The following is a 26,270-nucleotide window of genomic DNA, read 5'->3' as shown; positions in this document are numbered from 1 at the left end:
TTTTTTTCTGGGGGGGATACAGAGGTACGCATACCCTTAAACATTTTGTGAATCTAAGTTTGGCCTCACTGAGGGGCAATATTTCAATATGAGTAGGAAAATGAGAGTACCCCTAAACATTTTTTTTTTTGGGGGGGGGAGCACTGATTATGGCCATTAAATCTGAAAATGAGAGAACCTCCAAGGAAGTGAAACCGTACTGTGTTTTTTCATTTTGGGGGAACAGTATTTTTACAGACTTCCAATTAGCTTACTATTGTACTATTTTTTTTTAAATGGATGCTACCTTGGTATATTAAAAAAAAGGGGGGGTTGCTAAGGGAAATGGAAAACAGTTAAATATATAGGAGGCTTATATTTAAAAACAGGATCTTAAAACTTAGACCGGAATATGAAAAATTTTAACACCACAGCAGTTAAATAAATTTAAAACTACAACCCTGGCTTAACAGGTTTAGGCAAATCATTGCAGCATTACCCTCAGTCGGAAACGTTTCCTGGTGGTGTTGAAATCCTACTATCAACTGAATGCAGAAACTAGAAAATATTGCTCATGAATAGACAAATCATCAAAGGAAAGTATTCTCTGTAAATGCTCCAGCAATTTAAGAGAATCAACCTTCAGAAAATTGCCAGCTTTCAATGGTAGCTTCATGCATAGACAAATAGATAGTAGCCTGCAAAGTGGGGGCTTTAATGTGGGCATTTAAAAGACTGATTAGAGAAATCTCAGTTCAGCCAGAACAGTCACAGTTTTTATAATTGTTTGGGGAATTATTCTCCAATAAGTCTACTTTTGAGGTTGGAACTAGATTTCAGTCTCTCCCTTCCTTTTTTTTGTACTATATGCTCCCCTCCAAGCTAAAGCTGAAGCCCAGCTACAAATCTCTCTCTGAGAGAAAAACGGTGTTATTTTCACAGGAAAATGGCATTGTGGGGGAGATTAAATCTCCTGTGCCTTGTTCCCATCTAGACTGGACCCTCCCAGAGCTGCTTTTTGTGAAGTGGGTGGCCATGGTCACATTTTAGAACTAGCTTGTTTAATGTAAACATGCAGTTTTACTCTTTTTTATGGGGATATTGGAGAGGGAAGGGTAATGTTCTAGGGCTCGGCCCTGGTATTTAAAGATTATTAAGCTGCCCCATAACAAAAATTCTCTAGACAGTGTACATGACAATAGTTAAAATAAAATATAAACAAAGTAAAAATTGTACTATAATCAGAGCTCTTTTCTTCAGCTGGAACTTGCCGGAACTGCTTTTCGGTATGGGAAGAGCATTCTGCTCAAAGCATATGCTCCCATCCTCTAATCCTGCCATGACTGATCTTGGATGAAGCACTTGTTGCTGCTCCTTAGTGTTGCACAGCTCTAAAATGTGGCATGTGTCATCTAAATGCATACATTTATTGAAACTGCTTGACTGCTTTTCACTAAAAATACATCCCAAAGCAGGGCACAATACTGATTTTTAAAACCCCACCATAAAAATCAAACCATCTATCAACAAGCAGTGAGACAGTAAATGAGTGCATCATGAATATACTGTATTTGACGTCTCTTGAAACATGTGCCTTGCCTCACGGTGGTTTTTTATTTTTTATTTTTAATCACCTGGATCCACCTCCTCAGCTTTTGGGTTCCGCTCTGTGTTTGTGGATTGTGTTGGCAAAAATTGGGACCAGCCAGATAGGCAGAAGGAAAGCTATACAGGAGATGTAAAAGCCAGGTTGCAAGGAGATTTCTAGGTTGCAGGATCTATCAAGTTTAGAAGCAGGGTACAATTTCACAAGGCTTAGGAAAAGCTTTGCCTCGGCCATTAAATAATACATTACTGCTTCATCCCCCCCACCCACCTCAAATGATACCAGTTCATCAGTATTTCACCCAGATGCAGGATTTTTAACTGCATCGCCCAGGCTTTTCAGGAGATACATTTGTCATCTGTTTTCCTTCCCATAATCAGCAGGAATCCCACTTCTGTAATCAATGTTTTGAGCAACCATACATTTGTGTGCCCTAGGACTTGCAGAGTCCTTGGTGACCTTCCCAGTAGCATCAGACATGGAGCTACAGTGAGTCATCGCTGAAATGTACCTACTGTGCCTGCATTTTCCAAAAGCTAGTTACCGGTAACAGTTTCATCTCACACACACCATCAGAAACTACGTTGACACAGTAAATGGTTGGAGCTGTCTACTCGGATTAGTGTCCACTAGAAAAAATCCCACGCTGTAAAAAAATAAATGGATGGAGGGTGTCATGTTTCTGAGCTTGAAATGTAAAAATTGTGGTAGCAGTACGGAAATCAGCAGAGGCCTGCTTTGGTAATGGAGCTCAGAGGGAGGCTGCTGTATTTTCAGAACACCCCATTTCAAATTATGTAAGGCAAAGACAAGGGTGAGGTTTTGTACGTTGAGGCTATCCATAAAGGTTCTCCACAAACGTACGTTCTGCAGCAGTAGATAATGCATTTGCTGGTGGTAAATCAGCAGATGCATGCCAGATCATTTTGCTCTTCTTTTCAAGGCCCGTCAAGCATCCATTGGACCTAAGAAATCTGACTCGTCGCCAAAAGCCATCGAATAAAGAAAAACGATTAGATGAGACACCATGTCTCATTCCTATAATAGCAACTGACACATTACCCTCTTGATGAAGACGTGTGGGACATAAGAACCAAAATCCTATCCCTCAGTCAAGCTTGCGTTACCTGGACTTACCTGCGCCAAAGATGCCTCTGTGTTTCACCTGCAATCTGCTTACACACACAGCATGGTCTGGACTATATATGTTCATGGCAGCATGTATGTATCAGGGGCAGGGAAGAGGGCATGCTCAACCCTTTGAGGCAAGTGGACATGCATGTACACAACTGGGCTGAACAGCCTCTTCACTCCTTTCAATTTCAATTAGATGTTGTGGATATATTCCTTGGACATATTCACAGCAGCTCAAGAAGCACATCAATCAACCTCATGTGTGACCATCAAGGTATCATGTGGAACATAGGTGGAAAATCATCAACTGTGGAGCAATTTAACAGAAGGCAGGCAAAGAAAGAGGATCTACGTAAGACCATTGTGGCAAGGCACTGGTCACAATGACAGCAGGTTGCCCATTGGCTATTTACTTATGACTGAGTTCAGTGGAATTTGAATCCAGTAATCCTGCATTAATGGACCTAACTAGAGTAATGCTCTGAAATAAGGAGAATTGTCTTTTATCAGGGACAGCCTTCCAGGATCTTGCTGGACTGCAACTTCCCTGGCCATTAGCCGTGCCGGATGCAGCTAGAGGGCCACAGGTTAGCCACCTCTGTTTTAAGAGGCACTTGGACAGCCTGTTTGATATCAATGTGAAGAGCGATTACAATAGCCAGTTAGACAGATCCCAAATGAGTAGGCAAATAGTTCAAATGTTATATGCTTAGAATTACAGAGAAAGGAAGGTAGAGAGCACTGGAGAATCACTGATCGAGAGGGGTGCTCGCGACATTTTGTGACATTAAACCTGCCTACAGGCACCAGAAAAATCCTACAGGATATAAAATTTCCTCTTTGGCCTCAGTTTTATGCTTGGCCTCTCATTACAGAAAGCTCAAGCGAAGAAAGCACAAGTATCAATACAGTTTCATGGTTCCATTATGTTGTTATTTAAAGGTAAAGGGACCCCTGACCGTTAGGTCCAGTCACAGATGACTCTGGGGTTACAGCGCTCATCTCGCTCTATAGGCCATGGGAGCCGGCGTACAGCTTCCAGGTCATGTGGCCAGCATGAATAAGCCACTTCTGGCGAACCAGAGCAGCGCACGGAAACGCTGTTTACCTTCCTGCCGGAGCGATACCTATTTATCTACCAGTACTTGAACTTCGTGCTTTCAAACTGCTAGGTTGGCAGGAGCAGGGACTGAGCAACAGGAGCTCATTCTGTCGCAGGGATTTGAACCGCCGACCTTCTGATTGGCAAGCCCTAGGCTCTGTGGTTTAACCCACAGTGCCACCTGCATCCCTATGTTGTTAATTAGTGTCCTCTAATAAAATCAGGGACGTGGGTGGCGCTGTGGGTTAAAGCCTCAGCGCCTGGGGCTTGCCGATCGAAAGGTCGGTGGTTCGAATCCCCGCGGTGGGGTGCGCTCCCGTCGTTCGGTCCCAGCGCCTGCCAACCTAGCAGTTCGAAAGCACTCCCGGGTGCAAGTAGATAAATAGGGACCGCTTACTAGCGGGAAGGTAAACGGCGTTTCCGTGTGCTGCGCTGGCTCGCCAGATGCAGCTTGTCACGCTGGCCACGTGACCCGGAAGTGTCTCCGGACAGCGCTGGCCCCCGGCCTCTTGAGTGAGATGGGCGCACAACCCTAGAGTCTGTCAAGACTGGCCCGTACGGGCAGGGGTACCTTAACCTTTAATAAAATCAGACATGATGGATTTTGTATGAGAACAGCCTGTAGATGCAGACATGGGCCTAGTTCCTTTGGGTATACTTTGCTTATTATATAGAGGTGTCTGTATGGGTTATTCTAGCAGCAACTTCTACAGACCCCGGCCAGACTATAAACCGTGACTATTTTGGAGATTCTCAATATGCTATTAGAGAAGACTTTCTGGAGATGGAAGGACTGAAAGGCTATTTCTGGAATCATCTCATGGGCACAAGAGCTCATCTATGATTTGGACTGGCAGAGTGACACATCACTGCTGTTGTGATGGGCCTCTGGGGGGCAGACTGAAGAGCAATGGGATAACAACCCTAACATGCTATTTGGGCTTTTGGTTTGTTATTTTCTCCAAAGAATCCTGAAGTTATATAACAAAGCCTGAGGCGATTTAAATGTTGGGGTTTGTTTGCTTTTTAAGGGTGGCGGTATAGTATTGATGTTCTATGTATTATTCCTTAAATATTGTTTTAAGATTAATAACAGGATTTGTTATATTGGGAGGTACACTCACAAGAGTCCTGAATTTCAGCTGTTTCAACATACTGTTCTGTGTAGTAAATGCTAGCTTTCAAAGAGCTAGTAATCAACATACTTCAGAAATAGTGAACACTGTGATAGATGCCAACCTTCAGGCTATATACCTGTGATAATGACATACATGCAAGTCACCAAAGTGACACAATATATTACTTTAAGACTTGCTTTTATTCTCATGCACCTAACCCAGCCTTCTCCATCCAGATGTATGCAACTACAACTCCCACCCATTCCTGACTTTTAGCTAGACTGGCTGGGGATGATGGGAGTTGGATTTCAAAACATCTGGAGTGCACTAGTTGGGAGAGGTTAGACTTGCAGTTATCTTTTTAAATAGCAAGATACAAGGAGGATAATGCAAAGTGCTTCACGGGAAGATTAATCCGACTGATCATCCCCTTCTGTTCCTTCTCAGGTACATGGCATAGAATTACATAGCAGGAAATAATTTCAAAGTTATTCCCACTTCAAATGCAAAATCAAAGCTATGCCTGGACTGTGTCTCTACGGAGGTCTACCACTCTCGTTTTATAAATGCACTGCTTGAGTATTAATTCTTGCTTCTACCATTAACTCACATTTTTCATCTTCTTGAATGCCAAAGATGGAATGCAAATCCAAGAAGAGACGTTTTATCAAAATAAGTAGGATGGAAAAGTTTGCGTTGCTATCCTCTGCAGATGCACCAGGTGTGGCTCCCACTGAAGTCAGTGGGACTTACTTCTAAATTCAAGTGCATAGTATTGAGTCATAAATGCATGAAAGCAAACGCACCTATCAACCGTGCACTTTAAAAATCAGCCTGCTCCTCAACTGTCATACATTTGCAGCATTCCCACTGAAGATGGTTTGAGGACTCTGGCCTGTTTATTGAGAACTGCTATGCATTTACCTTTATGCATCTGCTACAGAAGTAAGGGTTAAATGAGGACTGAAATGCTTGAAAACCTGCCATGCTTCTGAGAGTGAAAACAATTCCAAACCGTTTAGAAAACAATGTGTAGAATTTAGCAAATCTTGCAATACCAAAAACAAACCCACAACTCACCCAAACTCTTGTATTTCAAAGCACCTAAAAGCAATTTTTGATAGGTGAAATTTGCCAGGATTCTGAGATGTCTGAATGCAAAGGTTGTAGTCAGAGGCAGTCCTTTTTATACTTGTGAGAGTCAGAAATCTCTTATTACAAGGATTGTACACAGAAAGTAATAGCATTATAAAAAACAAAATTTCCTGTTGGTTGGTATAACCCCAGAAAGCATTAATAATAACTGTGGTATAAGGGATGAAGGTGTGGTTACCCAAATAGCCCACAAATACCAAGTTTAATTGGAAAATTTAAAAGGCAATCTGTGTATCCCAAGTTAAATAAACCCAAAGCTTGAGCAGTCGTGTTCTAGATATAGTTACTTAGTAAATTTAAGACAGCTGGGTATTTTTGTCCTATCTACTCTAGCGTTGTAGCTTAGAAATCCAACCCTTTCTAATCCTTAAGACTCAAAACACCAGGTTTTGCACTAACCATCTCTTCAAACGTTTCAGGGCTTATTTGAGAAGGTCTACTCATGTGAACAGCATAAAATGCAAAGAGAAAACTCAGAGGGCAGTATTCAACCCAATTTTTGCACGACCGCAAGGATTAATGCTAGTGCAAGGAGATTCTCCTGCTTTCTTCCCACCTCATGTCCTCAAATCTGCTACAGAGGAAAACCCTCTAACAAATTTAGGGAGCATGTGGAGCTAGCAGAAGGGGAAAACATTCCCTTGCACTGACAGAACGTTGACCTTAGTGCTATGTCGGATACAACCTAGAGATTTCTATTTGAGCACTCCCAGTTCAGACAAGCACAGCAGCAATCTTCCACAAGTTTCATCCTCCAGCATTGTGCTGCTTACACCAACGTAAGTCAGGTTTCATCAACCTGGTGCCCCCCCCCCACATAGTGTGTTTTGGGCGACCACCTCCCAGCTAGCACGAGGTTGGCGAAGGATAACATAAGCAAATGGTTATATGTATAAGTGATCTGCCTTGAATTAACAGGCCTTTCCAGTTCATTCCTTTGCATGTCTACTTGGAAACAACACCAATAAGTTTAACAGGGCTTGCTGCCAGGTAAATGTGTGTAAGATTACAGCCCCGAAGATACTGTGGATTTGCTGTCCTTGTGCAACAAAACCATTCTTGTAGCAGTGAGGCGTCCACATCATCAATTACGTGGAGATATGATATTTGCCCACCGTCTGTGGGTCTTTAATTTGGTGCTTAAACACACACAAACACATATACATGCAATACGTTCATATGGTAAATCATTTTGAGATGTGTAAGCTGGGATATTATTAATAATAATAATAATAATAATAATAATAATAATAATAATAATTTAATTTATATATTGCCCTATACCCGGGGGTCTCAGAGCAATTCACAGGAAAAAATCAAGTTATAAAACCACAAAATACCTAATACAAATAAAAACAACAACCCAATAGCTCTCATCCTGAAGCAAAGTTCTTAACCTGAGGTACTATTTCTGGGTTAGCGGAGTCTGTAACCTGAAGCCGACTTACCGTTGTATTTATTAGGGCTCCCAAAAATCAGTATATTGTTTTTGGAGCTTTGCAGAAATGAAATGTACCTCAAGCTGGATACATCTGTATCCAACACAAAGAAAAATGAAAAACTTTGCATTTGTTATTGGATAAACTTGATCTTCCAGAAGATAAGTAGGCTGTTTGTTATACAGTACAACAGTCATGGTGTCAAGTTATGTCCAACACTGAATAGGTTTTTAGAAAAGGACCAAGTTAAACCACACGATGGTTGTTAGCACATTCATCACCAAGAGAAGAAAGAGGACAAAAGGTGTATAAAATGTACACATGCTGATTTATATGCAAATTCAAAAATAATTTCTGTATCTCACTACTGTGACCAGGTGACCTGTATGCTTGTTTAGTCTCCTGTCAATTTCAACGGTCCCTGGCTTTTTCTCCTGATGGTTCTTTAACGTTAAACTTGACTTGGGCAGGACAGTCCTTCCAACAGAGGACTGTGCTCTGCAAAGTTGGGCACAGAAGCCTCCCCACCCCACCCCTGGCTTCACAGAGAGGCTATTCTTTGGCCTGCTGCTTCATTGTATTAGCTCTAAAATGGCTCATTTTCCTTCTTCACAAAAGAATGTTAGGCCAGACTTTCATAAGCAGCAGTTACTGGCACCATGCAATGTTATTACTATGCAGCGGCCAAGGACAAGAGCCTGAATGTTTCTCATATAAAAGCCTTTATATTTGAGAGAAATATGTAATAAAACAACATTTAGCTGGGATGCTAGCCTTCCATGTCTGGTGGCCAGGCCAGAAGCGTTAGGTAGAGTTAACTTTGGCTCACATGTAACCTTCCCGCCCCCCCCCTTCTTTCTCTCTCTCTTTACCATTTCCACTCCTGATCATTCTAAATGCACCGTTAAAATAGTTAATGCAGTGCCTTTGCGAATGGAAACGGTTCCGTACTTCTTTAACTGCCGTGGCTGTGCTTTTACACATATGATTCACAAGTTTTTGTTTTAACAACTGTAGCAGGCTCTTGGCATACATTTTGTCTTGGCAAATATGTCATCCGTTATTTCTGGCAAGGCGCCCTTTTGCAGATAAATGAAAAATACTAACTGAACAAGACCTACCAAAGTTTTTTGTGGTTTGTTTTTTTTAAAAGCAACAAATGAAACACGTTTCATTTTGGCCATAGGTTGGGCCCGCAGTTAACTTAAGAGCAGACCTCCCTACCCAATAGGATGCCAAGACAAGCCTTCAACAAGCAGATCAGGAAATGGGTCAGAAGCCATCTCATTCCAAACACAAACCTCACAGTTAATGGTGATTCTACTGGGCCCATATTAAGTGCAGAGGAAGGGAAGGAGCAAGAAAAGAAAAGAAAAATAAGTGCATTGGCAGCAAAATTGGCCTCCAGGTAAGTTCTAGTAAGTTGACTGAGATATACCGGTATGTGTTACTTGTTTCTGGTTGACCAGAATTGTGGAGGAATTTTTTTGTGGTGTGGCATAACAGTCCTCTAAACCAGCGACATCTCTTCATAATCAAAAGGTAAATCATAAAATTTTATTATGCAGTAATTTTTCGGATCATTTGTAAGCACCCTGCTCTGCTGAGCTTCCAGAACGCCATCTGGATTACTTGTGGGGAACTGCTTTGTAAGTAATTGTGCCTTGCAGCTAGGGATAGAGACATCAGAGCTGTTAGCTTTTTCTTCATTGTTTCAATGTTAAATCTTAACTTCAAGCTGGTTTTACCAAGTAAGGACAGAACAGTTCTGAGACACTAACCTTTTGTCTCACATTCTGCAGCCAGCAGCCTAAAGATCAACAGCAGCAGTGGGGCTATATGTAGAAATATCAATATTAATAGTTCATACTGTTTGCAGATCAAATCAAATTTTACAAGGTATTTCTGAAACTTTATTGTTTGTTCTATGAGAGCATTCTGAAACCAAGATACTGTTGTCAGCTGATGCATCTGATTAAGTTTAGCCAAAGTTCATACCATAGCAAATGGTTTTTTGTGTGGTTTGGGGGGTCTCTGGTTGCCCCCTGTCTGGCACCAAGCACAGAGTTCCTCAGACCATCGAAGCTGGTAGAACCAACTGTAGCACATTTATAGTAGCTATAACAACTCAGCTTCTGCGGACAAAGGCCTGTCTAAATCAAATCATTTTCACCTGCTGAGAAGAGGTCATCAGAGAAGACAGACCTCCATTGTGAAGGAGATCCAGAGCAGCTACTGAGAAGGCTCTTTTCTAACTTCCTGCCAAATGTGCTTCTGGTGTAGGTCAGAAAAAAAGAAGGGCCCCACCTCAAAGTCTCAAGACCTGGAATAGTATAATAATATATGGACTGCAAAGAAACCTGGTCCCAAATGTTGCAGCACTTTGAAAATCCTAATTCAGAGTAGCGTGGCCATGTTGGCTTGGGCTCTTGGGAGTTGTAGGCCAAAATGCAGGAGACACCAGATTGGGAAAGTCTGCCTTAGTGATGAAGTGATTCCTAGCATGCAGTCCTATTTGAAAAATGCATTGCTGGATCAAACCAAAGTCAAATGTTCTTTCCAAGGATTCCAGCACAAGCTGCCACTGATCTGCTGATCATCGAATTCATCCCAGCAGGGCTTGCATTTGGTGTCAAATTTTGATGGTGCTGAACACAAACCCCACTAGCCAAGGGACACCGAAATCAGAAGGATTCTCAATGCCTTTGGCATCAGAATTTCAGCTAACTAGGGGTGACGTTGCCTACCAATCCTGTCTCTGTGTCGCACAAGGCTGGAACAAAAAGCTATTATCACAGTTCACATGATACTTGGTCTCTGGTGCTTCTTCTCACTATTCTTTCCCTTCTTCAGCCAAATGAACTACAGCCTGTGAATTGCTTTTGTGGTTTCTTGCATAATACCAGGCAATGTCCAACACATGAGTAAGAAGTCATGTCCTACCCCAAGCGAAATCTTTATCTTATGACCTTCACTCCAGTTCCCATCCTGGAATCCAGAGGTGTAAGTCATGGGGAGTAGAATTCCACCTAAGCAAGGACACTTTCTCCAAAACCCCAAGCCTTGGCTCAAAGTTCTGTCAAGTCAAAAATCAAAGAGCTTCAGCTATCACAAACGCTGAAGTATCTACTACTCTAGTCTCAGGATGAGACACAACACTGGCAAAAGTGTATCTCCCCATTCGCATCCTTTTGTTCATCAACTGTAACATGTATCAGCTTAAAGCCAGGGCTTCCCAAAATTATTCCATTTATGTAGCAGCACTTTCCCCTGCCTGCCACAAAAAGTGGGCAAACTGTGTGCAGTAAATAAGTATTTTTCTCATTAAAGCCAAGAAAAAGGGATATTGGCCTCAGTAACCACAATGTGTCAAATATGTGTTTTTTTTATTTTTGCTGGAGAGCATTAAGTAGTTGCCCCTTGCATTCTGAAGCTGCATCACTTCAACCTCTCTTCAAAAAATACCACGGAAAACAAAATGCTCTTCGGAAAAGATCTAATAAGCATTTAGAAGAGGAAACCAACAGAAATTTAATTTCAAGAGCTGGCAACTCCAAATCAGAGCTCTTATCTCTACAGAGTCAGTTTACCTCCATGTTGTTGGACTCCAACTTTCATCATGCCTGACAACCAGCTTTGCCGACTGGGGCTGATGGGAGCTGGAGTCCAATAACACCTGGAGAGCCACCATTTCCCTATCCTCATCAACCACTAAAATATTTCTGTCATAATAGCAAATCCAGGAAAACTAATTTACGGAAGCAAAGGATGGTCAGGACTAAGGATTTGGCTAATATGCATGCTATACACATTAAATACAAAGATACTGTGACTGAAAGCTAGGGGAATGAATGGAGTGGCAGGAAATATTTTGAGAGGGCAGCTGCCATCTCTTGGAATCTTCCTTGCACGGCAGGTAATGAAGAATAGGTGCAATTTCATTCAGCTGAAAATACTTGCAAGGGCAAGACAGCCTAGGGCTAATTTCCACTAAAATGTGTTCTAGCACAGAGGGACAGTAAAGCTTCCAGCATGAGCACAAGTCATTTCTATCAAGTCCCCAAAATTGTGGCTGTTGACTAGATCTACTCTAGTGAAGAACAGAGAAGTCAGTGGTTCATCAAACGGTATAATGAATTCTCTCACTTCGAATTGGTTAGAAACAACGAAGCTAGCAGAACTAAAGGACCAAAACAACAGAACGGCTTCTTAAAAATAAAATAAAAACCAGCATGCACACATAACACCTTTAAAGTACCCCCCCCCTCAAAGAATCCTGGGATGTGTAGTTTCTTTATAGTTTGCTAGGAATTGTAGCTCTTCAAGCAGTAAACTACAAATCCCAGGATTCTTTGGGGTGTGCCTGCTTTGAATGTGCTTTAAAGAAGTAGTGTGTATGCAGCCGAAAGCTGGGTTTGCTTTGCTCAACAGTCTATTTCAAGTGACCCTGCTCTCATAAGATTATGCAAATATGTAGACAGTTCATTTGGCATGCTGAGCGATAAAGGTGGCCTGAATACATGAAGGAGTGTGTGAAAGCATTGCGTGGACAGGCGGAGTCCCCCAAACCCTGGGTGGCCGCCATGTGGAATAACAACTCAAGACAACATGCTATGGGATTAAAAATTGGCCACAACTTTATTATGTTTCAGATGTGGGTAGACCTTGGCTCAGTCATTGGGCGTTTGTCCAGGATGATTCCCAGGTAAGATCCCCCCCTACTGTGTGGGCAGGGTGGTCCCTCCCCCTACCTGGCCTGATCACCCTGGCAACACTTCCCCAGACAGGATTGGGCAACTGGCTGAGGTAGGCGGAGACCTCCAGGCATCCCACCTGGGGAAGGCGAAGCCGAGCCTGTGCCAATGGTGCCGCATAGGGCCCAGGGGGCTGCGCGCGACCATGCAAAGGACGCCCCCATTTAATGTGGGGAGCGGTCATTGTGCTGAAAGCCAAGATCACAACGAGCTAGATGAAGTGTGGTCATTCTCTCTCTCTCTCTCTCTCTCTCTCTATATATATATACACACACACGACTAAAAGAAAAAGCTAAAGCTTTTGTGCTGTGAAAACTTAAAAAAACTAGTGCAACCCACAGAAATCATATTAATATCTTCTTGTTTGGATAAAGCACTCTGCAACTCTGTCTGGAGGCCTCATCTGTTGTGGTTTTGTTAATTTATTTCATTTATATTCCACCTTTTTTCTTCAAGGAGCTCAAGGTAGTGTAGATGGTTCTTCCTCCCAACAACCCTGTGAGATAGGTTAGGCCAAGAGGCAGTGACTGGTCCAAGGCCAGCCAGTGAGCTTCGGGCCAAGTGGGGATTTGAACCCTAGTCTCCCAGAGCAGAGTCCAACACTCGAACCACTTACACCACAACTAAACTCTTGAAACAGAAAACAAGAATGTGGTGTGTTGTTTGCGTTTTACCCCAATCCTTTGCCTGCTGTGATGGCTTTTTGTATTAAATGAGTTTTTAAATAAATGGGCAAAGCATTCAAAAGCTGTGTCCTTGGACCTGTAGGATGAAACGGTACAGTCAAGGACTGGGAGTCTGTGGTCCTCCAGCAGATGTAGGACTTCAACTCCCATCAGTCCCATCCAGCAGAGCTAACGATAAAAGAAGATGGGAGTCCACCATTACCGGGAGAGTCACAGGTTCCCAGCCTCTTGAGTGCCAATGATTCTACCACCTAGCCTACTGTAGCGTACCAGAAGAGTCTATTTATATACTGCATTCAGCACACACATAATTTTTTGGACAAAATAGTTTACAGAAAACAAATAGCCTACAATAATGATAAAGAATTGCAACAGAAACTGTAATATCACTACAATGTAGCACTGACAGCAGCCTTAATGAGTGCTAGGTGGTGGAAGAACGAAAAGATACAGTACAGTAAGCCTGCAACTCTTTAAGTTGTGGCAAAAAATAAAAATAAGGAGCGGAAAGGGAGCAGGGTTCTGGGGGAAAGGACTCTTGAACCCAATGTGTTTTGACTAAATGAGACGTTAAGTTGTGGGCTTACTGTACTGAACCCCTCAGCAGCTCCCTCCTAACAAGGAGCAGGTGGGCAAGAGAGCATCGCCCCCAAGGAATTGTGGGAAATTAACTGCCTAGGGTCAGCTGCCAAGAGTTGCATTTCTACCACAATTAGATCAGTCTGCCAGGGCGACTAACAGAGGAAGGCCCCTCATCCCCACTAGAGGACATACCGGCCAGGGTACCTCAAACATGGAGCCAGTCCCGCTCAGCTGCCCTGTGTTGTCTGTATTGTGCTGTGGGTTAGTTGCCCACATGCAGAGGTAGATTTTCTGTGGAGGGAACCTGTGGCCTTCCAGATGCTGTTGGCCGACAGCACCCATCATTGGATAGGGCTGGTGTGAGCTGGATTCCAACAACATCTGGAAGGGCTACAGGTCCTTCAGGCCTGACCTAGAAGGTAACCTCGCGTGACACCAGTTGAGCTTCTGCACGAGACCGGAATGACCCACAGGGTCACATTATGTAAAACAGGCACGTTGCCTCCCAATTTTGGAAGAGTCAGGACAATGGATTGTCTAGATTCAGCCTGAGTCACATCACTGCGCCGGGATTGTGGTTCCAGTGTTTTCCTGCAGGGAAACTTAAGCTGCGAGAAATTCCATAAGACTTGAATATCTGTTGGCCCAGACTGCTCTCATTCTTACTACATTCCGTAAGACTGTTCCGTAATGAGAAGAATTTGAATTTGATTAGTTCCAGTTGTGTATGCACCACTAGACTCTTATACGTGAAGGGGGGGGAGGGTGCTGTGCAGCTGTGAGGCTCATTGGATAATTGCTTGTTTTCTGTTTGCGAGCAAAACAGATAAAGCAAAATCCAGCAAGGGTTACCACCCCATCCATTAAGGAGACACACATTTGCAAATCAAACCCTGTTCCTGTTTAGCCTTCTCGGAAAGAAGTGCTAAGCCCATGAAATTCCTAGATGATTATCCCAGGGTAGGAGCCTGCAGCCGCCGCCATGCTGAATGAAAAATGACCCTGTTTTTGTGCTGAGCTGAACTGCAATGAAGTTAAGGATGGGTGGTGCCAAAGAGATTTCCAAGCTCAAACCCCGCAACAAGCGGAACTCCTGTAACTCGGGTAAATGACAATCATTGGGATGCAGCCAGTTCCTAACAAGCTGGAGCGCCAATTGATTTGTGCTTGTTAGGGAGGACGCTCTAGCCGGAGAGGTTTTTCTGCCACGGTGCAACGGACAGCCAGTGGCCCATGATACCACAATGAAATGAGGGGAAGCTGCTGAAGAGCTTGGAGGTTTCTGCTGCAACCACTCTCAGACAGTACAGCTGTAAGCAAAACGTTGGGATCCATTCAATAAATGAAGTAAAGACTGGACCCGTTTTCACTAGAGGACAGAAGAATGCAAATTTCGATAGCCTCTCCCTCCGTTGCACAGTTCCAGGCTTCCCATTATGTATCATTCCATCGGCTTAAAAAATGGAGTGACAGCATGCTATAAAGGCCCAGACGTTCCTATTTCCCAATATATAAGCTTATTCGTTGCATCTCCACTGTGCAAATTCAGTAACACTACAACTCTAGGCTGCCCCTGCTGGCGAAGAAGGGAGTTGTCACTCAATCCTGCTTCTGTATGAGCAGAATAGTAAGCATACTACTGTTTGAAACACAATGAAACCTGTGATACAGTAAAGCGTTTAAGCTATCTTCTTTGGAATTTGTCCTAACACTATCTAATCTCCAAGGGATGTGTAAATCCCTGTTTCAGGAAGCAATTATAAACCAGAAAATATTTCTCTACTATAGGCAAATCCATTTTTTGATGGAATTCCAGGTGTTTTGCCAGCTGCGAAGCATCAAGGCCACAGTCCTATAAAGTGCAGCAAACAGAATGGATCTGCAGGCACCTGGCGATTCTATTGCATGGCTTGAATGGGCAAGCTGCTTTAGGATTAAAATGGGCTTTACCTCTTCAGCCTTGCAAGCAACTGCAGGAGGAATATCCTATTTTATTTTGTTTGGGCTTGATGCGTGATTGTCCCTCGCATGCACACGAATGGCTTTGCAGAACAGCAGGCTTTGTGCCCAAGCCTGCAAATGTATGTCCACAGTACTCCACAGTGAAGGACTTGCAGGAGGCTCACACAATTTACAGTAACCTGTCCTCACACAAGATGTTGGCCAGGGTGGGGTAAACATCACATCTGGCAAGCAATTTGTAGTGCCAGATGACAAAGAGGCTCAGGATTTTGGGGTTGGACTCTGCATGTATCTGCATCTCATGTCAGCTGAGCCTCAAAGTCAGTCATTATCTCTGACGGGAAAAGGGCCCGATTTTTATTATTATATTTGTTTCAGCTCTTGTGGCAGCTTAAAGGCTAACAGATTTATGATGGAATAAGCTTTCATGGACTACAGCCCACTTCATGATGAGATGATGCCATGATAAATTTGCAAGTCTTTAAAATGCCACAGGACACCGTTGTGGTTTTTTTGCTGCAACAGAATACGGAGGTTATTACTTCATTTCAGTACTTGCAGATTTAAAACAGCTTCTTCAAAGGGTGAAGTTTTGAAAAGAGGGAAAGCGGGCACCTTTACACAGGAAAACTAGATGCTAGACAGAGATGGGCAGATATCAATTCATCCAGACCCAAATTTCATTCTTATCCCCTTTGTTCTCACTGCCACTTCCCCAGGGAAGAGATTTTGGATCTACCTACTGTGGTATTAATGGGCATACACTGCACAACACATCAAACATTTAAAGCACCTTCCTCGATAAAAAAGAATAATGGGAACTGTAGTTTCCCTTCACAGAGATACAGTTCTCAGCATCCTTAAACCACAATTCCCAGGATTCATCAGGGGAATGTTTTAAACATACTGTGTTTATACAGTCACAGCAGCTGCATACACATGAATATATACATTTTCCCAAACACCAATTGGTGGGAGCAATTTCTGTTCTTAGCACAGTATGGGTAAGCTTGCTTGTGAAGCGGGAGAGAAGCTGGCATACAGACAGACACACATCAGCTTCCAACACAAAAGGAAGACACATTGACGCGGTGAGGTAAGCAGAAGCATGTCTGTTGCACTCTATTTTATTAGATAACATTTAATGTCATTCGACTAGAACTGATCTTTTGGCATCTACTAAATACTGCACCATCTTGCATTACGTCGGGAAGGCGTGGCCCATGCATATTCCAATGTCATGGAATAATGCAGAGCTGTTCCAATGGCTGGTCACAATGCTACACTGAAGAAAAGGCAATCTGCAAGTTGTGAAAGGCGCCACTCACACTGACAAAGGGAGCCCTTTCCCCTTTCAGAACCTGATGTGTAAAATGAACATCCCGGCCTCTGTAACTACCTGCACATGAACTCAAGACACTTTCCCACTCACTGCAGCCACACAAGACAGGTTTATCAAGATCAAAACCGCCATCTTCCAACTCACGCCCAAGGGCTCTTGCAAGAAAAGTTGACTGCTGGCATGGAATACATGCACATTATCAGGCTAACACAGCTTTCACCAAGCTGGTGCCTGTCAAATGCGGTTGGACTCCAACTCCCATCAGCCCCAGCCAGCCTGGTCAATGCTAGGAATAACAGGAGGTGTAGTTCAAAACATCAGGAGGGGTTCGGGTTGGCAAAGACTGGACTAACAGTTTCTCCCTTGTCAAATTAACCATTGGAGAAATAGCCCCGCAAATCCCAATTCGACGTATGATATCCAACCCACTTGTGATGGAAGGAGGAGCATCCATTTGTAGCGGTGGAATGAAGGCTGCCATCTTGCTCCTTGGGAAACAAGACGAGCAGGAGGAGTTGCCTTTCCCAGAGTCAGATCAGCGGTCCATCTAGTATTATCTACTCTGACCAGCAGCAACCTTTCAAAGTATCAGGCAGATCCCTCCCAGCAGCAGTATATGACATCCAAGTTTAACTAGAGATAGTGGGGGTTGAACTTTGGACCTTCTGCATGCAAAGCATTTGCTGTAACCCTCAGTATAGGACATGCAGACTTTAAGGTGGGAAGACACACTCCTGTTACAGAGAAGGGATTTCAGAGATGAAACAGACTCATCAAAAGGCAAAGCTTGGTGTAAGGTAAAGGTAAAGGGGCCCCTGACCATTAGGTCCAGTCGTGGCCAACTCTGGGGTTGCGGCGCTCATCTCGCTTTATTGGCCGAGGGAGCCGGCGTACAGCTTCCAGGTCATGTGGCCAGCATGACTAAGCCGCTTCTGGTGAACCAGTTCAGCGCACGGAAACGCCCTTTACCTTCCTGCCGGAGCGGTACCTATTTGTCTACTTGCACATGACATGCTTTCGAACTGCTAGGTTGGCAGGAGCTGGGACCAAGCAACGGGAGATCACCCCGTCGCGGGGATTCGAACCGCCAACCTTCTGATCGGCAACTCCTAGGCTCTGTGGTTTAATCCACAGCGCCACCGCATCCCTTAAAGCCTGGTGTAGCCTGGCTAATTTCAGCTTGGAAATAAATCTGCTGGTGCAGCTGTCCCCAACCTGGTGCCCTTCAAATATGTTGGACTACACCTGCCATCAGCAATCTGGAGGATTATCAGGTTGGGGAAAGCTGAGCTGGTGTCACAAAACCTGGAGATTCATTGCACAAAGAGTCAATTGCCCAGAAACCGATGATTTCCTTTCCTATAACCTGTTTTCTAGTTTAAGATGTATGACGGCACAGAAAAGGCACAAGGTAGGAACTGTATTCCTAGACTTTTTTCAGGCTCTTCCATTTATATTTACTACATGGTTGTTTTTATTTAACAAGTGAACATCATTTTAATTAAAATGTTTTATGGGATTTCAGTTCTTTGATTTTCAGCTCTTTTGATGGCCTAAGCCACACATCAAAGATATGAATATTTGAGGATCAGAAACAAGAAGGGGTGGGGGTCTATTGCATGATACCAAAATTTATGCACATTGAAAAGTTTCCTTCCAATTTCATTTTCCATATGATGCATGGATTTTCATTAGTTAAAACAAGAATGTAAACTTCTCTGTAGAACAAGACACCTCATGCTCCATATCACTGTAACAATCTACTGGTGCTACATTCAAAATGATAGCAGCATGCAAATTATTATTCCATCACATCAAGATTAAACACACCATTGATGCCAAATAAGGTATCAATTTCAGCGGTATTCACCTTTGCTAAACAGGGCCTGTGGTATTCTAGAGCCTGTTTATTTCAATTCTAGAGTTGTTAATTTCAGTTCATAAACAGCAAATAATGTCTTGGAACAAAACAGAGCATTTTGCTATTTCCAAAACAAAAAAACATTGGCTTGATGACCCTGTCCGGTTTGAGTATTAAGAATTTATTTGCAATTGAAATAATGCTATTTAGGTAAACCAGGTACCCAGAAGGCATGAAGAAGTGTAATTTTAAATTCATTGTGTTTTGAGGGCATGCAAAGTTGTGGTGGCGGGTGGGGACAGACTTCCCATCAATAGAAACAATTAAGTCTTGTCTGTTACCGAACTTAAATGTTAATACATCTTCCCAACCAGACATTTGATACTACAACTCCCATCAGCCCCAGCTAGCACAGGAGCTATAGACCAATACAACTGGACAGCACCAGGTTGGAGATTGAAATGTGGGAGAGGCTCTGCCAGTCAGCATGAGATCTTTCCTAGCCCTAGCTAAAGATGCCATGGATTGAAATTTGGACCTTTGGTTTCTGCTTCACCACTGAGCTGCATCATTTCCCCTTCATGCACACCAGCGATTAAGCTGCAAGAAAAGCAAGAAAGCAATTTTGGTGTGCGATACGTTGAGATTTGTATTTTGGGGGATGCCTTCAAAACATCACTTTCTGGTGATGCTCCTACACAAAAAGGTATGCTGTGAACTGGCTCCAAGTCCTTCTTAAACTGTGGGCAGAGTCATTCCTGCAATAACTTTTTGAGGCTAAGCCACCAGCAAACACATTAAAAGGTTACAGCTGAACACCTTGCCTGGGTAAACTTCCCAGGACCGATCCTATGAGCTGTTTATAACACTTCGCTCCGGAATGCTTGCGGGAGGATTTCCAAAACTCATTTTGTGTGCACATCAGATCACACAGAATCGTTTAAAATCAAGAGATGCAAAACAGAGAAATGTTGCTTCCCCCCCCCCCAAAAAAAATAGAGAACACCAGTTCTTTATTCTCAAAAACAAAAAAATTATACTCATATATGGTTTTGGCAGTGTAGCAGAGAAACTTGGAATTTGTTAGTTATAGCAATGCTTGAACAATATTTTGTATGGTATGAATTATCCTTGTTGATTGTTGTATAATAATAAACATCACATTTATTTATTAACCAAATTTCTAAACCTCCCTTTATTCCATAGTAGTCACAGAGCAGTTTATGGCATAATATATTAAAATTATATGTAATGTCAATAAAATACCCCCCAAAAAATATTGTGCATGCCACATCATCAAACTAGGCAGGCCGGCTAACTTTAATGGACAAATATACGAAGCATTTTCCTTCAGTTATCTGGATTCTTTTGAACAATATAATACTTCACCTAGGAAGCAGAAGCCATGGCTGAAATGGTGGCAGATTTTACTCTATTACTACATTAATCTTCTGGTCCACTTCCTGGTTGCTGTACTGACATTGCTTTTAGCCTCTATCTCTCATTTCTGAAACATCAAGGCCTCCACACCAAGCTGTTATCTGAAGTGTCTGGACGAAAGTCTCTTAGAATGTAAAGGTTTCCAAAATGTCATGACATAACTTGGATTATTCTTAACCTACGTATTTGACCTTTGTGATTAAGCTTCTCCAGAACTGCTTAAGTGTATCCCACCACTGGACAAGCGGAATGACTATTTTAAATCTAGCTCTGTAGCACAGGGGGAGTGTGAATGTACCAAAAAGATCAAGCAGCTGAAGTTTGCAGTAGAAGTGTTTCCTCTAAAACGTAGATGGGCTGAAGGTCCGGATGCTGAAAAATAACCATGGTTAAGGCAAGAGACTTTCCGAAACGAAATGATTTGCAACAAATATTTTTGCAAAAGTAACCTAATTATTAATATTCTGCAAAAGGCCACGACTGGAATACAGGAAAACGGAGTCACATCATTGCTCCATCTAATTCAGTACTGTATACTGAATGGCAACAGATTTCCATGGGTTCAATATATTCCCCCCCTCCCCACCTAGAGATGTCAGGTGATACTTTTTGCATGGAAAGCATGCTATCAATCACCGATCTACAACTCTTGCTTGTTATTTTTGTGACGGTGTATTTTGCCAGCGATGTTGTTTTTTTATTTTAAAAAAATTGTGGCTTGCAAGTTGCGGCTGAATGTTTGGTCACAGGATCAAAAGAACAGTGGGGAACGCAGCGCTGCTCCTGTCGCCAAAGATGATTTGTGTATTGCTTTGCTTTCTGGTGACAGTACAGCTCTCTGAACAGATTTTAAAACTGCTGGCTCAAGGGGTACATTTCTGCACTAGTCACGAAGAACATTTGTAAAGGAGTGACCAGTCACAGATTATATGCAGAATTACAGGCAAAACTAATTTGGAAAGGAAAATATTGGCTTGAATTTTTGGAATATTAAGGCAGGATTCAGGGAGGATCTGCATTAAAGCACCTCCCATGTTCAGTTGGAAGGTAAACATCCAATAGCTATATGGACACTCATTTCTACTAATCTCCCCCTCTTGCCTCAGCTATGTCTATACTTGGGGTCTATTTAGGCTAACATTATTATATAGCGTTTCTTCACCTGTCCTATGTCACAGCTGAAGTATGTCTTATTCTGAAGTGACTAATGCATGTTGTCTTTGGGTTTATGGTTATGTTTTATTGAAATGTGATCTGAACATTCAACATTTTTTTAAAAAAAAATAGCCAAGATTAACATGTGTTGCCCTACATTGTGTCCATTTATTGAAAAAAGTAGCAGAAAACCAGTGTAACCTCTGAAGAGCCATTACAGGCAGAAATAGGCTTCCTTTAAAAAGAAAAAAAAGAAAAAAGGAGAAGCTGATAAGTATTGGATTGCACAAGAGGAACCTATTCCAAACTGAACATTTCATCAACATTGGGTTCTGTTCGTTGAACAACTGATGTGGATTGAAACGTCTTGAGCAGACAATTCTGTATGAATGCGAAATGACAAATAGACCAATTTAAAGTACTCCATTACAAGCCAGTATTTAGACATATCATTTCGTGCACTCACAGCAGAGCACCGTTGTTACGTTTCACATTAAAAATTGTAAAGTAAAATATTACGAGTGGCAGAAACATTCCACAATATTAAAGACGGTGAAATAAATAAATACATGCAATAACTGAAGTCGGTTGGAAGAGCAACAGGAGAATCTAAATCCATCACAAAAACTCATTGGAAGAAGAAAAGCAGGAAAGAAACAGTCACACAGTAGTGATACGTCTGAAGAATGTTCAAGTGTCTGGCTTGTTGCGATTACAGGTTAGAAAGTCGCTACACAGAGAACAAAACCAGTCATGTGTGAATCCTCCTTGAGCCTCTAATAAACAGAAGCACAAGTCTGTAGCAGTTTAAAATGTGCAAACACTGCTTCATGCTCTTTCTAGAGGGGGTGGGGAAGAATCCTCATAAAGCATCCATGTGAGGATTGCGTGAGCATTTAACCTACCCTTGCAGACGAACCAATACCTTCAAGCAAAGAAAACAACGGCATCTCCACCTCGCCAGTCGAACCGACAACAAATTGATCACAAGTACTTTTTCTGAAACCTGCAAAAAGGTTCGAAAGTTTTCCCCTAACCATTAAATGCATGCGAATGTTCAGCCACTAGATGGCTCATCACAGATGTTCTGGGACCATTTCTCCCTTTAGCGTTTGCTGGGGAGAGAGAGAGAGAGGGAGAGAGAGAGAGGAGTATGTGCTGCCTCTTTCATTAATACTAACAGTGCCTTTAGAAAAGCTCTTAGTGATATGCAAGGATTTTTGCCAAGTGTCTGTTATGAACAATGTCTGTTTCTCCTCTCAGATCAGGCATGTTATTCTGTCCACATTTCATTACCAAAAAGAATTAGGGACATAGCTCAATATTTAGCTCAGCATTTATCTCCTATATTCTTACATAATGTTTATATTTACTGGGTAATCAATTGCGCAAATGCACATTGTTCTTTGGATACTATGGGAGGTATCCTTGTAAGAGTTTCACGAGGTTCAATACGAGAAGTTAGACGAGACACGATTACCACATTCATAAAATTTGAAAGACCGCCTAACGCAGCCTGTGCGGTAATACAGGGACCATCTCTCTACAGGCCCTCCCCAGCCGCTTATGCAATCCAGACCACAGTCTGAAAATTAGTTAGGGGGCCATTAGATGCATTTCTGAATGGATCATCTAGCGTTGAGGGTGGGACGTTTCAATAATCACAGCGTGCTGGTGGGTTCAGAGGTAAGGAAACAAAAGGCTGAGATTAAAGCACCCCACCCACTACCTGATTAAAGAGCACCAGGGATGTGGCACAAGTGGAAAATGAATGCCTTGGGTCGCTTTGAGCAGCTGCAATTGTTCCCCCGCTGCTCTCCAGATAAAGAACACTCTCCTCCACCTTCTCTGTATATTAGGAGGTGTGCATCAGCCTGGGAATGGTCAAAAGGTAACACACAGGACCTGCCTCTGGTTCTGACTTGGGGGGGGGGGGGCTCTTCATTCATCAAATGGTGTGAATGAGAGCTTCAGATACTGCAAGCCTGTCTTCGAAAGGAAAGCCCTTCAGATGTAACTGCCTCTCTCAGAGGATATCCTCCTCTGAAAGGTTGGGGTTAGGCTGAGCCAAAAGGGATAAAAGGAAAAAAGAAAACATGCTGTCATTCAAGAAGAGAAAGCCACTTCCCCTACCCAGATGATGCGAGACAGTAAAACAGATTGGGGGGGTGTTCCCAGTGATGAAGCTGGCGATGGTCATAATAAACCCAGGAGCCATTTGGAGCAGAGATGGCTATCATACCTTCCCTACAAGCAACCAGCCCCCGCCTTTTATTTTGCAAATTTAAATTACACACGCACAGACGTATTATAACAGCAGCTTCTGCAAAGAAAAATCAAAGCACCCCGCAATCCCTTCCTTTGAATGCCATGCCTTCTTTTGCATCAGTTGGGGCGGGGCGCTTTTCCCATGCCAGCGAATTTGCCCCTCACAGAAGTCTACTTGCATCCATTTCTCTCCTCTTCGTCTCCGCGGAGAACACCCCAAGAAAGCCCTTTGGCTACTAGTTTCTGCACACTCCCCCCCGCCCTTACGTCAGCCCTCCTCATCCAGACACACAGAGCCCCCTCCGGGCTCCGGAGCCAGAAGTTCTCGCTTCTGCGCTCCCCGGGAGCGGATGCGTTCGCAGCTGACCTTTTCCAAACAATGCACGCCGAAATCACACCCGCACGTCTGGAGGGGCGAGCCCGGAGGGGAAGTTTCGTGGCGTCTCGATGCCGCCGAGCTGCCCACCTCCGCCGAGGCGAATTCCTTCGAAAGGTGCGCGTCGCGCAGAGCTGCCAGCCTGCGCGCGGCTCCGCCACCGTGCGCCCCTAAGCCTCGCCATCCCCCCTTTGCCCCTTTCCTCCCACCGCGCAGGGCGAGGGAGGGTGAAATGCGGCAGGCGGAAAAGAGAGCGAGAGAGAGATGGATGCTCGCTTACCTTCGCGGGCTTTGAGCAGGACCGTGTTGGCCACGATGTTTTCCAGCTCCATTGACAAGCTCCGTCAGGGCGCTGCGGCGAGGATGTCAATGGCAGGAGGCGCGCCCGGGTCTCTCTCTCTCTCTCCGCTCCGCTCGTGGAAGGAGCAGCAGCAGCAAGCAAGCAAGCAGCCCGGTCCCGCCGTCCGTCCCTAGGGCATTCTTTCTCTTCCTCCTCTCGATCCCTCCGTCGAGCTGCCTCCCTCGGCGAAGCGCCGCTGCCTGCTCGCTGGCTCGCTCTCCGCCGTCCAGCCCTCGAGTCCCGTCCGCGCACCTCCCTCCTTACGTCTCTCCCTTACTCCATTCTCCGCGCCGACAGGCAAAGCCCGCCCTCCCGCCTGCCTCCCCTCCTCTGACGGTGTCAGGTTACAGGCGCTCGCTGCCTCCCTCCGCGGGGGTGTGGCACGGCCCAGCCAGTTCCGCAGCATAGCGCAGGCGCCGTGCTCCACAGCTGGCTCGCACCTCGGCCGTGCCGAGCCGGGCATGCTGGGAGATGTAGTCTTGGGGCGCGTCCCCGGGCCGTGCGTTTCCCGCGCGCGCTCGCAACTGGCCGGAGGGAGAGCAGGGCGAGCGGGCGCGTGTGTGCTTTTGCAGCTACCTTGTGCAGTTGGGAAAGGAGACGGGAAGCGGCAGAGCGAGCGGAAATGGTCTGGACTTGCAAACTGGGCTGCATGCTGCGCCAGGGAGGGTGGACCGTAACGATCTTTCTGCAGGTTGTCTATCAGCTCCCTCGCATTAGCAACAGAAGTTGCTGGTGGAAATACTGCGAGCTCGGATGTCTGCTGCGATGCTGCTTTCCTTTGGCTGAACGGCAACAGGGTTGAATGGAAGAAAGAGACATAAACTACTTAAGATGCAGGCGGCGTCTCCTTCTTCCATACAATTTTGTTGCAATTGTTAAATAGATTCTGCTCCTGCTGTGCATTTTATCATATTTGCGTCCCAGTCTTCAAAGAGTTCAGAGCAAGTGGCTGTGGTGTAGTTTTTACTGGGAACGCCAGAACCTGTTGAACTGCTGGCTGAAACACAGTTGTGAAGCCCAATACCATTTGAGTGATAATCCTGTCTCCAGGTTTGCTGTTTGGATAGGAGATCAAATCGGGATAAACGTAACAACAAAGTTAACAAGCATTTCATATGGCCAGTCCTAATAATTCTGAGTTTATGACGGATACTTTAGCCCTATATAAAACTATAACTCTCTGTTACTGTTTTCTACTGGATAGGATAAATGAATTGGGAAGACACTGAAAGCCTGTGGCCTCTTTCTAAACTGATTTGCTAGAGACTTGTAAGCCCCAGTGAACAGTGGGACTTACTTGTGACTTAATGAACATGCATTGGGTTGTACTATGTGATGCACACTCCAACAATGAATTGTGGTTTAAGGAGGCCGCAGTCCTCACTTTTGCTGGATTGGACCCCTCTGAGGGAAATAGACTGGTTGCAGATCCATCCTTGGCTTTGGTCTTACCCCACAAAATGCCCCAATTTAGGGCCTTACGTCAGCTAGGGCTGACAGAATTTCCGCTGGTGGTAGCTTGACAGCAGCCTGCATCTGGGGGTGGAGCGCAGGGGTGCACAGGGACTTGAGCTTGGTGGAAGAGAGAAACCTTTCCCACATCCTAATGCTTGCCAGGAGCACAGATAAGGGGCTATGTTTGCTCTGTTCATAGAGATCGAGCCCCTTTGACTTCAGAGGAAGTTCTTTCCAAGTCAGTGTGCATAGGATCAAGGTTGCATATTAAACAGGTAATTTGACAACTACAGCCCAAATCGGAGCTGCCTTATACACTTCTACTGAACAAGAGAAATCCCTGTGTTTCCAATATGGATGGCTATGCATTTTCTGCGATAGCCACAGGGCATTAGTGTGTTTGAAACATGGACAAACAGGCCATGATAGAAATGCAGACTTTTCATTTTCTAAAACATGTAAAGCTGCCCTTGTTTTCAGGTGGAGTGATTGAGAAATTATGATCTTACTGAAATA

The 26,270-nt window shown here is 43.9% G+C and overlaps 1 protein-coding gene across 2 annotated transcripts in view; it reads right to left on the bottom strand.

Annotated features, from left to right (window-relative positions):
• GRK5 (G protein-coupled receptor kinase 5) overlaps window positions 1-24,655 on the bottom strand; it is a 154,133-nt gene extending 129,478 nt beyond the window's left edge. The window contains exon 1 of one of the 2 annotated variants that reach the window (XM_083441161.1): window positions 24,240-24,655. In XM_083441161.1, coding sequence (XP_083297287.1) covers window positions 24,240-24,291 — 52 coding nt within the window. In that variant the 5' untranslated portion in view covers window positions 24,292-24,655. The remainder of the gene's footprint in view (window positions 1-24,239) is intronic. The other variant, XM_083441160.1, reaches the window with a different exon arrangement.
• Window positions 24,656-26,270: the final 1,615 nt, after the last annotated feature.

Source organism: Podarcis tiliguerta (assembly GCF_965153285.1).
Source record: "Podarcis tiliguerta genome assembly, chromosome: 5".
Lineage (NCBI taxonomy): Eukaryota > Metazoa > Chordata > Lepidosauria > Squamata > Lacertidae > Podarcis > Podarcis tiliguerta.
Note: the sequence above shows the minus strand (reverse complement) of the source record. Positions and strands in the feature narration are given on the sequence as shown.